Genomic DNA, 12,568 nt, shown 5'->3' on the forward strand with positions numbered 1-12,568 from the left:
TGTTCTGTCCACATATACCTCGCACTGTTCCCTCTGCTGGTCATGGCAGCATTTTATTGTATAACTTGTAATGTACTTTTCTCTGTATACCCTAGAGTCTAGACCCACCCTGTAATTAGGATTGAAGGGGATGGATAGGCTTCCACATCAGAGGACTGAAGACAGATGCCAGGGGGCAGGGACCTTGGGACTAACATAAATGTTATCTTGTTTATTAGGGGGCGAACATATTACTAATGGGTAACTGGACCCACCTGCACAACGATCAACAATGTATCCCTATAAACTATGTGTAATACACTTTGTTAAAGTATTGTACTTGTACTGTAAGTAGCATCTAAGTTAATGCATTTAGAAATCCGAACAAGGCAGCAGCACTGGGCAATTAGCTGGCCAATCTTTCTGACATTTTCATTAACACCCGGGACTGCCATCAACAGATTACTGTCCGTATAACTGTAGTGATAATCATCTAGCAGTAAGCAAAGCCTGAGGTCAGTAAAATCCAGCATCTGTGTGTCAGCAAAAGCTAAGGTCTGTTAGTATAGCTCAGATAACTGCAGCTTTATACACAGCATTGGTGTATGTACACAAAGCAAGCTAGGAAGGACATAGGGCCTTATTCTAGTTCACTCAGAGGCAAATTCCTTCTAAGGAGCGCAGGAAACTTTTTTGGCTTGGGGGAGCTCATTTTATAGTTACGCCACTGATTGGAAATGACAACTGCACATTGGAGGAATCAATTAACTCATATGAACCTTACAGCCCTCAATGTAAACCCTTGTGCTGTACAGTTGTTCTGTAAAAGAAAAACTATATAAAGCGGATTTAGCACAGTGTTGTCATTGCTGTGTTTCCTTTCCAGTCAATGAAACATGGTGCTCAGAGAAGATTCAGAGGATAACAATGAAACCATCATTGATTATTGAAAGTGCCATCAACTTACCAGGATGTGCTCACTATAGGGAACTAATTCAGATTCCAATACATGAGCCAATATTAATCATTGATTCATCATTGTCCTATTGTACCATTTCTAACCAATCCTAATAAGCTCTCAACAACTACTGCTTTATACATACGTGCACACTAAGGGCCAGATGTATCAAGCTTCGAAGAATGATAACATGGAGAGTAATAAACAGCCAGCCAATCAGCTCCTACCTGTCATTTTTCAAACAGCCTATAACAGGGCAGTAAGGCGCAGATTGGCTGGTTGTTTATCACTCTCCATTTTATCACTTTTTGAAGCTTGATACATCTGACCCTTAGGGGTAAATTTACTAATATGGGAGTACTATTAAAGATGAGATGTTGCCCATAGCAACCAATCAGATTCTATTTATTATCTTCTAGAAAGTGCTAAATAAATAAGTAGTAGAATCTGATTGGTTGTTGTGGGCAACATCCCATATTAAATAGAACACCCATCTTAGTAAATGTACCCCTTAGATTATGGCTTGTGATGAACAGATTAGAATGCTGGGTTCCGTCAGAGTATGACGTCTAAACCTGTAGCTCGCCATGTAACGTTTCCTGATGGAACAACCTCTATTGTGTGTACAATTTCTACGCAATACCATATACATAGACCGAACTAAAACCATGGATTTAATTACATTTTTTGAGTAATTATTTTTGTTTACTTTTTAAATCTCTGCTAATGTGTAGGATTCTGACATCTGGCCATAGTGGTAAAGGAGTAAAGGTCTCCGCTTGTCAGTATAGGATGTGGTTAATATCCCGGTGGTCGGAATCCCGGTGGTCAAAATCCCGACGCCAGACCGCCGAAATCCCGAAACTTTCTCCCTCCGTGAGTGTCCACGACACCCATAGAGGGAGAATAAATTAGCGTGCCGAGCATAGCGAGGCACCGGGCCCGCTGCGTGGCGATCCACGACCCCCCCTTGTCGGGATTTCGGCGGTCGGGGTTCCAGCTTCAGGATTTTGACCCCCTGGATTCCGACCACCGGGATTCCATACCGAATCCATCAGTATAATATGTGCAATCCTAATACTTATCTAGTGTGAATAGACCAGAGTTGCATAACACATTATTTGGGAAACCTGTATCTCAGTCTGTTTTTGTAAAACTTTCTAAAGTTTCTACAATGAATCGGGGGTAAAGTAGCCATAAAAATGATGGGTTTATTGCCCAATGAGACAGTGTAATACGGGTTGGGTTCGTTTGGGCTACAGCAAGTTGGTCGACAAGCAGTAGGTCGACAGTCAAAATGTCGACATGTGGTTTTTCACTTTTTTTACCCGAACGTCGACACAGTCGACATGGACACAGTTTCCAGTGCTCCACATCCCCTCGCTTCAGTCGCTATGCGTTGGGCACAGTGCTTCGCTGTGCTCGGCACACTATTTTATTCTCCCACCACGCCCTGGTGGATGGTAGGGCATGAAATACTCAAAAACAGTGAAAAACAATGTCAACCTTTTGACTGTCGACCTAATGACCTGTCGACCAAAACCCATGTTGACCTACACCCGTCAACCTAGAACCATATCGACCAACTTGCTGTAGACCCAATGACCGTTTCCCGTGTAATGCTGGCCACACATCAGACCAACTTTCCTCCAACCATCCAACTAGTTGGTTGGACTGAAAATCTGGTACTGTATAAGGGCAAATGCCAATAAGCAATTTTCTCACAAACTCAGGAGAATGGACAAAAACTTTCAGTGAAATTGTTTAAATCAAATAGGTCCAACTACAGTACATTGTCTGAGTGACAGTTGTTGTCCATTTTCAGATTTGGGAAACAAATGACATTTTCTCCCATCCAGTACCAGGTTTTTTTTTCCATCCAACCAACTAGTTGGATGGTTGGAGGAAAGTTGGTCTGATGTGTCTGATGTGTGGCCAGCATAATACAGGGGTCCCGGCTCTCCTTTTCTGAGCTCCGCTCTCATTTCTTTAAACATAGATGCTGCATTGAATACAAACGGCAGCATAACTATAGCACAAATATAGCATATTAATTAGCTATTAACCTTCTCACATGTGCCCTGAGTCCCTAGAAGACTTATACCTAACAATCAGTCTCATGAGAAGATCTCCTGCCATATTTATCTGCTTAACCTTCGCTCACCGGTAATTATAGGAAATACAGCTACAGTACCTAATGTTTTGAAGTCTAGCGGAAAACCAGGGAAGATGACAATCAAAAGTAACAAAGAACAAAACAAACAACAAACGAAAAACAACAAAGAATATTTAAACCTTGTGAAAATGAGTGCCTATAGAAAATAGGGGACATTTATATTATACTTCAGTATATAAAACACATAGGGGTCACTTCAATCTGATCTTGTGGGGGCATGCGTATATTTGCCATATACAATAACTCGGGAATTGTGGCAAAATCAGATATCTGTTCACCTCTATGGGATGAACAATAATCTGCAATCTAGATGTGTTCCGTAACAAGATCTGCACCCAATCCAATTGACCCATATGGTTTTGATGGCAATGTCCTTTCAAAAAAAATACAGGAGTAAAGGTCTCCACTTCCATAGTGTTGTAGAAATCCACAGCATTAGGAGAGGTCATGCAGGAACAGTTACTGTGATTTAGGGTTAACATGAGGTGAAAGCAGCAGCTCTGTAAGTTGGTCTTGCAGTTAGTGTTTCGGTTATTTTAAACATCCATTATATGCCCTGATAATACTGTAAAATATGTAGCATAAAATGCTTATTTCTACCTACACCATACAAAGCCTTCATGATACATTCACAAGTCACCATAAGGGTCACCACAATGTAAAGCATTCTGTCTTAGGGGTATATGCAATTCTGGCAGCGAGGGGGGGTTTGTACTGCAAGGATGGCTTTTTTTGGCAGGGGAAAGCCATCCACGCCGTCCAACGAGTATGCTGTATACAAGGTTTTGCAAAAATCCTTAAACTGCAAGGTTCACTGTTTTGATGGCCGCAGTCGCCGCTTCCACCTTGCCTCAGGGAACAGGCAAGGTGGAAATGGAAGTGAAAGGGAGACCGTTGAATACTCTGACGGCAAGCTATCAACAATGCTCGCCGTATTGCTTGCCGTCAAGGGCTCGCTGCCAGCATTGAATATACCCCTTAGCCTGCGTAAGCACTCTGCCACTGGGAAAAAGCATAAATAACCAATCATAGCAGCCTGGGAAATCACCTGTCGTTGAGCGAGAATGTGGCTTCCCACTTTATTATATAGAAGTTTGTCTACAATGTAGAGTTACTGCAGCCCCGTAGCAAGAGATGCTAATAACACAGCTGCATTCCAGGTCTCCTGTTCAGCCATCAGCTGGGACTTATGATTGATTTACATGTATCAGTGAGAAGGATACAATACAGCAAAACCAGTTGGGAGGCAATCTTATAAATTCTAATTTACTATGTGAATGTCATGGCCGACAGTAGGAATCTTTGCTATGACGAGGCAGCTGTGAGGTATAATGGGAGCACTGGTGAGGCAATCTGATATTGTTGGCTGCAGGATGTAGTGATTATAGTTATGGGTTGCAGGTAGATGGCATTGCTAAAAATGGTATCTACTTGCTAAAAATGGATCCATACATTATGCTGCTTAGGCTGCGGGGGATAACTTATAAATTTGCAGACCCCCAGAGAAACACGTTGGGGCCTCTTAATGCGGATGTAAGCTGACCACATGCACCCAGGACACTGAATTTACCATCACTGGCTATGACAACCCAACAGATGGGAACATAGCACTCATTTTGGGACCTGAAATATCAGTGTGCATTATGAATAAGCAGGAAATGCACAAAGGCACCAAAATCGCAATGACTACAAATCAAAGCAAAAAAAATAATTAAGGGGGTAATTCAATTAGGTGAGAGCAGCTTGTACCATAAGTGCAGCTGTAATGTATGCCAAAAAAGTGAAATTTCGGCACTAGAAAGGAGCGGTGAGAGGCAAAATTTTGCACCGTCGATCCGGTAAACTGCTCCCACCTATCTGGATCCCCCCCTAAGTTTCTATTCTGTGCTATATAACCTTCATGATAGCTAAAGCAAACTTTTGACATGATTACTGCAGAGGTTCGCATAATATACAGGAAGGCTTCGTGATAAATAAGTTTGCATAATGTGTATACTTTATGTATAATTCTTTACAAATGCACTACATCAGTATGCAGCAGCATTTGTGTGTTTTTTCTGGCAGTGTTGTGCGCTTACTTGATTGGCTGATATACACATTATCATCATTTACCCCTGTACTATACTCTCTTTGCACACCTGCTGAGTAAACGTTGGATTCACCAAAGTTGTTTGTGCCCTTCGTTCTATCTTCCTCCTCCTCATCACTTATGTAGTTGTGACCATGCCTGGAAAGGCCGGCTGGTCGGTGGGGTCTGGAGGTCCTACTGCTTGATGGTAAAGCATTCTGCCCACGGCGTCTGCATTCCTCTGCAAAGGCCAGTTCATCGTCTGTACCTGTGAGATAGGGTGGGGGGGAAGGTGGAATAGTTAATTATGTATTGCATTAAAGGGGTGTAACAGTGTCCACATTACTACACATTACTAGAAGCCGAAAAATGGAAGCTACAGCCACAATCTTTTTCTCAAAATGGAACATAAATTTCAAATGTAATTATTTAAATTAGCGAAATTTATTCTAAAAAATTAATCATCTTAAAAATGAACATAGACATAGAATACTAATTTCTTACAAATCTGGTGCATTTTTCTCTTATACCATATAGTTAAACCCTAGAAGCTGGAGGTTAAGACCTTGGAATAGACATTCATGTAATCTAGTCCTCAGCTGATTCAGGCTCATCTGACCTCTACATTCTTTACATAATGATTACCCACAGTCCAAGCTGCATCGTTTACACCTGTATTCATGATAGCAAACAATAAATCAGGAAATAAAATACGATGGGATAAGGTTTGAATGTTTCATAAAATAAACTTGGAGGGGTAGACTTTCACTAAAATATGGAATAGACCAGTGAAGAACAAAGATAACATATAACAAAGGTGTTCATCATTCAAGGACATGCAGTCTACTGACAGGGTCAGACTTGCCCATAGGGCTGAAAAATCTGGTAGGGCCCACTGCCTGTGGGCCCCAACTCCTCCCCCAATATCAGGGTTCAGACTGTGCACTTATATTATACATTTTTTACTGTATTAAAGGGCCGGTTTCCAGATAGAGCAGGAACATGGGTGTTTACCAATCATATCTAGAGGTTGAGTTTGTATATGTATGTAAATACATACATACCTCCCGACTTCTGTGCTGTTAAAAGCGGGATATGCTGTATTGAAGCTGCAGGCAACCCAAGATGCGGGTGAAGATACAAGTGGGCAGCCCCCGGTACCAGTCTCCACACAGAATAGACCCAATGAGCTTGCACACAGCATCTATTTGGTAATCATCGGCTCCCACCACCTGCCTTTAATAGTTGTCCAAGGCCCTGTGATGGCTGAGGACATGGATATGTCCCCTACTTCTCCGTTGCCCCCGGTGGGCCATTCAAGCCCCAGTCCAACACGGTCTACTGACACTAAAAACAGTAAGATTGCAGCCCATCAATTCCTGAATAATCTGTGCCTCATGAAGTGTGCCAATGATACCATCCCTGGTTCCTAGTGAACTGATGGCAGTATGGCAAGGGTTCCTGGCTTTCTGGCTGCCCTTTCCAGAGGACGTGATTCAGTGTGAATCGAGTCATTTGGTCCCCTGCCGAGAGGGGGTTTGCAAGTGTCTGCTGGAATTCCAGGCAGACTTGCCCATCTTCCCAGGGGGCCAGACAGGGTTTTTTGGAGGGATCCGATATGTAATGCCGGCGGTTGGAATCCCGGCGGTCGGAATCCCGACCACCGAAATCCCGACATAGGGGGGGACGAGGAGCGCCCCCCCTTGCGGGCTCGCTGTGCTCGCCACGCAGCGGGCACGCTATTTTATTCTCCCTCTATGGGTGTCGTGGACACCCACGGAGGGAGAAAGTTTCGGGATTTCGGCGGTCGGGATTCCAGTGTCGGGATTCCGACCGCCGGGATCCCGACCGCCGGCAAATTGACTGCATCCCTTTTGGAGTGTCCCACAATTCCTGGAATGATAGGCCAGTATGAATATAACCATAAATACTGGATCAATGCTGGAAATCTGCTTCCTCTGTCTGGGTAACAGATTTACTTTTAAATAAATGGAAAGCACACAGCCGTCTTCTACACAGCAACAGCATCACCCTCTCCTTTTGTTAATTTAATTTTAAATTAAAGCCAAATATCAAAATGCATCACGGGGCTTATTCTTAGTTGGGAACTTCGTAAACCCAATATACACTGCAGGTGGAACAGATGTACTGTACAATTAGATCTGAGGAAGTGATCCAGTATTTGTGGACTACATGCAAAAGCCAGCATATACTCTGCAAATACTGGTGCAAAAACTGGTGGTTACTATTGTCAAAATGTTACTGATAATCCATTGTTAAGGACTTTCTGTGCTCCGTTTGTGCCTGTTACTTTAAATGTAGTCATTTACTATGCAAAACTGATAATATATACAAGTATTTGGGTGTGCTCAGACCTTTCTAGGCCCTTGGGCCAGGGATTCATCACACTGAAGATCTGTTATGATAAAGTAATTTGGCTTGGTTTATGGCTGCAGTATGTTTCGCATTAATACCTCAGTAAGAAAGAAGAACAAACCAATACACACATACATACACACACACACACACACACACACACACACATTAAAAATTGTCATATAACAGATAGTAATAATAAACATGGGACCACTGACAAGTACGTGTGCATTAAAACAAGATGACATATGTCCCATTAGATAAACTGGTCTGCAAGGGGTTAAAATTGTTCTGTGGACTATTAAAAGTGCATTTAAAGTACATCATATTATATGCTAATTATTGATCACGACACGATTTCAGTGTTCTGTAGGGGACCTAGGTCTGCGTTGTTCATGTACTAACACTATTCAAGAAAGATTGGATTCACTTAAAGGTCAGAAAGAAGAGTTTGGATAGGTCTGTTAAAGGGGAAGATGGCCCAAAGTCATGTTAAGAATAATGAAGCCTACACACTGAGCGATATACAGGCATTTTCTAAGCGATCTCACTAGATCGCTTAGAAAATTCCCCTACATCGCTCCGTGTGTAGGGGCCATAGTGATAGCTATGCGCAGCCCCATGCGTCGCTATCGCCCTGCGATTAACCCCTTCAGCGATGTGTTTTCCTGTGGCAGGACAAACCTACCAGGGCAAGTTTGTCCTGCCCCAGGAAAACCCATCACTCAAGCTGCAACCACTACCTTCTGCAGGTAGTGCTGCAGCCCAGCCAGCAGCAGCGGGGAGTGCTCTTGGGTATTCAGGCACCCGAACACATGAACGCCCGAGTGCTCCCGAGCAGCCCCGGGGAGTGATGATCCCCGGCGGCGGAGGGGAGTGCCCGGCAGCGGCAAGTGCCCGGGGGACAGGACAGGGGATGTGTACAGCATGTAGGAAGTTTTCTGGGACAGCCCGCTGCGGCAGCGCAGCCGAGCCCGGAAATTCTCTGGGCATACCACCGAAGCGGTTAATATCCAGTTAATGTTCCCACTGAAGCTGGCACATTGCTGTGTGCTGAGTGATCTAGCATCACTCAGAATGCTTCAACATCGCTACATGTGTAGGCCCCTTTAAAATGATGCCAACTCATAGCAAGGAGACAAAGAAAAAAAATCACTGTAGGTGCTCCAACTTTTAGATATTAAAACAATAACACACAAACACACACGTGTGTTATATGCATGCTCACAGCGTACAAAATGCAGCCTTGTTCTTAACAGGAAATATAACATTATATTTTATAGTCTATAATAGATTAACATTTTGTTCCTGAATTTCAAATATTCTCACCATTTTATGAGATACTAAAGTTATGGAAAGAAGAGAGACTTATGATACATTGTCAGTGTGTTTACCTGATAAAAGTTTACTAAGTATCAAAAATATTTATTCCAGGTTGTTCCTGGTCCCTTTTTCATGCCAAATAAATTACAAGACACCGAAAAGGTGAAAGGTGAAAACAAAACAATGTAAATGAAACTGTGAAATGTAGCCTGTATAAGGAAGTGATGAAAGGCGGATAGAGGCATCATACCAAACCACCAATAAATCATGGCTCACAACTTGGCGTATGATAAAAAGGTATGCAAGAACTACAAGATCATGTAAATTGCCTTTTCCCCCACAGCCTGATTTTATTTGGTGCTTTCCCGAGCATTTTCAGCTACTGTACATTTATTTCACATTTTGTATTGTTAAGGGCAACTGAAGCGAGGACTTGATCTGCAGTTAAGTGATGCAAAAAACATTTCTGAATGAAATAGTGTAAAGGAATAGAATATTAATGTCTGACATTTGATTTGCTTGCATTTCCTGTGGCACCGATATGCAAATGAGCTGGAGGAGACTGTTTAAAGTATAATAAAGGTAAGTGCATACATTCTGCCCTGTGTAACACACCTGAGAGCTTGAGCATGACAAGAAATTCTGAGGTCTAAAAATATACATAAAATAATGACTTGTTCCTACTTCTGACTCACTAACACTGGATTTAGACTGTGGTAAGGCATGTAAAGATATGTGGGACATTTGCACCTATATGGATAATAAATACAATCACTGGCTGAGTAAAAGTGGGCATGCATTACATACCTCAGACGAAAGTTTTATTTTAATGAGTAGTTGACTGTGGTCATTGTACCCATTGTAAGCCTTGTTCACTGGCCACTCGTCCATCTCCACTTCTGAAGCAGCCAGGGCTATAACAGCCAGCAGTAAATGAGTTAATGATTATATATTGTACAGTGCAGCAAAAGGAAGACCGGCAACAACCACTAGTCCATGCATGTGATAATAGTGCATATAGCACAGGCCAGGGCTATATAGGACATAGTGGTAGATGTATGAAGCAGTGATAAGGGAGAAGTGATAAAGTGTCTGGTACTTGATCACCAGCCAATCAGCTCCTGACTGTTAAATTACAGGCTGGTGATATAGTACCAGGCACTTTATCATTTCTTCTTCCTTATCAGAGCTTCATACATCTACCCCACAGTGCTGAGGAGGGGAATGGAGGTCATCAGGAAGCCATCACACCTGTATTAGTTAGACAGTTGAATGTATGCATTTCCTCAGTAGTACAAAAGTAATGAAATACAGCTCCATAAAAAAAGTTCTAATGCCCAAAACTAAAACTATAGTGTACAGATAATGCTGTGATTCTAGCAGTCACACCGCCCCAGAACCCCGAAAGGAGGGATGGGGAAGGAAAGGGGCAGTCTAATGTAGGGGGAGTCAGTAAAGGTATGTGCATGCTATTGCAAACACATGCAGGCTACACTGCTTGCAAATGCACCATTACTAGTCACTGATGTTTTACCATTGATCTTCCATTTATTATGAATTTGTGTTCATTTATTTATGTATAGTTTCTTATATTGTGCAGCTTATTCCGTTACGCTTTACAATTGGACACAACAGTGGGTTACGCTTTACATTTGGACACAACAAAATGGGTAGAAACAAACCGACATAGGAGGTAGGAGGGCCCTGCTCGTCATGTTTTCACATTTATTTCTCCTCTAATCCAGATGGAGAATTGTTATATCCCACAGTGAACATGTATTTCTCGAGCATAGAAAATGTGTGTAAGTGATCACATATGCTATTGGTGCCGCGCTGTGCGCTTCCTGTGATTTTCACAGCTGTGCAAGCAATGGCGATATAGTTGGATATGTACTAAGCCTCAGAGATAAAAGTACCAACCACTCACTTCCTGACTGTCATTTTTCAAACACAGCCAATAAAATGGCAGCTGATTGGCTGGTAAATTATCTATTACAGGTTTGATACATATCCCCCTTTTAAAACGGCTATTAAGCACAGTTAAAGCCAACTCAAATCTAGTCAGATCGCTTAGAAATGAGGCTTAAATTGCCCCTTAAGAAAAAATCTAGTTGTAGGAAGAGGACAATAAAAATAATTTGTTGTTTCTGGACTTTTACAGCACAAGAGTAAACTGTGCACAAAAAGTCCAAACTGCCATACTAATATTGTACAAACAGCAAGACAGAACTTGCTAACTTAGTTACCAAAAATGTGCACAGAACAAATTTCACAAAACGTCTTACAAAGGTTCAGGATCCGGTAACATTAGTCACAATGCCCCTGGGGATCAAGAAGGCGTCACACTGGGGTGTCAGCTAAAATTGTGCTGCGATGTTGAAATCCCTCATCATGATAATGCCACTTTTCTATGATTTGGGTGGCTTAAACTGCATAAATCCCAAAGTTTAACAGCTCAGCTATAAGGTTACAACCCATAAAACAAAATAGAACACACAATGCAATTATAATGACTAAAGTTTTGCAGGTGTACAGTATGCCATTGAACAGAAGAGCCGGATGTGCGCTTTACAGTAATCAAAAGTACCAATATTTTTTCTGTGACTGAATAAAAGGGCACAGAGAACACAGCCAGAATGAGGAACAGTGAGCAAGGCTAGATCTTAAGGTGTGTATAGATAGTGCGAGGCATGGGCGATAATGACTATGCAGATTAAGACTTAGCCCATGGGCAATTTGGACTATGGCCAATTTGGCTTTGACCATATACACTACAATGTGCAGCATAGTCAAAATTGCCTGCACAGTATATTATGGTGATAGCAATGCTGCGCATCATTATCATCCAGTACACACAGTGCAATTCTGGCTAACTTGACAGGTAATATTGACCATCTAAATCAAAATTGCCTAGCACATTGCACCATGTGTACAACGCTATAGTGCTAAACATCCACCACCTTGGAAGACCTGGGAGGAGTGTATTTTCTTTTGCAGGTAACTTGAAAATTGATAAATTACATGTACAGCAGTTACGAGTTTAGAGGTTTTTTGATTGGTTTGTTTGGTTTAAACAATAGGATTTATTTTTATGTAAAGGAGTAAACAGCCCTTGTAACCCCTAATCGGCTAACCAGTATTTAAATAGACAATGTGCTGTTAGCAGGTGCAAAGAACTATAAACACAGTATAGTATACCAATAACATGTGTGATGCAAACTATTATATATTTTTCTCATTTTGTTGACACACACATCACTCACTCACACACACACACACCACATTACCACACACACACACACACACACACAACGTTAGTTTAGAAAAACATTCACAATTTTTTTTGGAACAGATTAAAAAGGGGGGGGGGGGAATATAAGTGATGCGATAAAGTTGGGTATACACCTAAAGATTTATCTGTCTGGTGGTCTCAAAATCTGGTATCATGAGAGGAAAGGGGGAAGGGGAAGAGAACCTGAGCACAAGTTGCACTTTAAATTGAACAATGAGTGTTGTTGAATCCAGATAATGTATGTTTTATCCACAATTTAGCTAATAGAATCCTACGCTTTTAGGAAAGTCACTATGTGGAGGTGCACCCCTGAGAGTAAAATATACACAGGCTAGGGGAAGGAAGAAAAAGTACTCTCCTTTGTTTGGAGGCACGCTTGAGTAAAAGAACTAGGTA

General features: G+C 41.9%; 1 protein-coding gene and 1 long non-coding RNA gene across 5 annotated transcripts in view; one reads left to right on the top strand and one right to left on the bottom strand.

Moving 5' to 3' along the window:
- The window catches only part of LOC146081075 (uncharacterized), a 39,157-nt gene that overhangs the window by 13,397 nt on the left and 13,192 nt on the right, over nucleotides 1-12,568 (top strand). For both annotated transcript variants that reach the window (XR_014475057.1, XR_014475056.1), the window contains exons 4-5: nucleotides 8,992-9,177; nucleotides 9,296-9,462. This is a non-coding gene — a long non-coding RNA (uncharacterized LOC146081075). The remainder of the gene's footprint in view (nucleotides 1-8,991; nucleotides 9,178-9,295; nucleotides 9,463-12,568) is intronic.
- Nucleotides 1-12,568, bottom strand: part of DNAJB6 (DnaJ heat shock protein family (Hsp40) member B6) — a 92,610-nt gene that overhangs the window by 1,195 nt on the left and 78,847 nt on the right. For all 3 annotated transcript variants that reach the window (XM_083189002.1, XM_083189000.1, XM_083189001.1), the window contains exon 9: nucleotides 5,252-5,449. In XM_083189002.1, the coding sequence (XP_083045128.1) occupies nucleotides 5,252-5,449 (198 nt within the window). The remainder of the gene's footprint in view (nucleotides 1-5,251; nucleotides 5,450-12,568) is intronic.

The sequence above is a fragment of the Crinia signifera genome, chromosome 5, assembly GCF_055691185.1.
Source record: "Crinia signifera chromosome 5, ASM5569118v1, whole genome shotgun sequence".
NCBI lineage: Eukaryota > Metazoa > Chordata > Amphibia > Anura > Myobatrachidae > Crinia > Crinia signifera.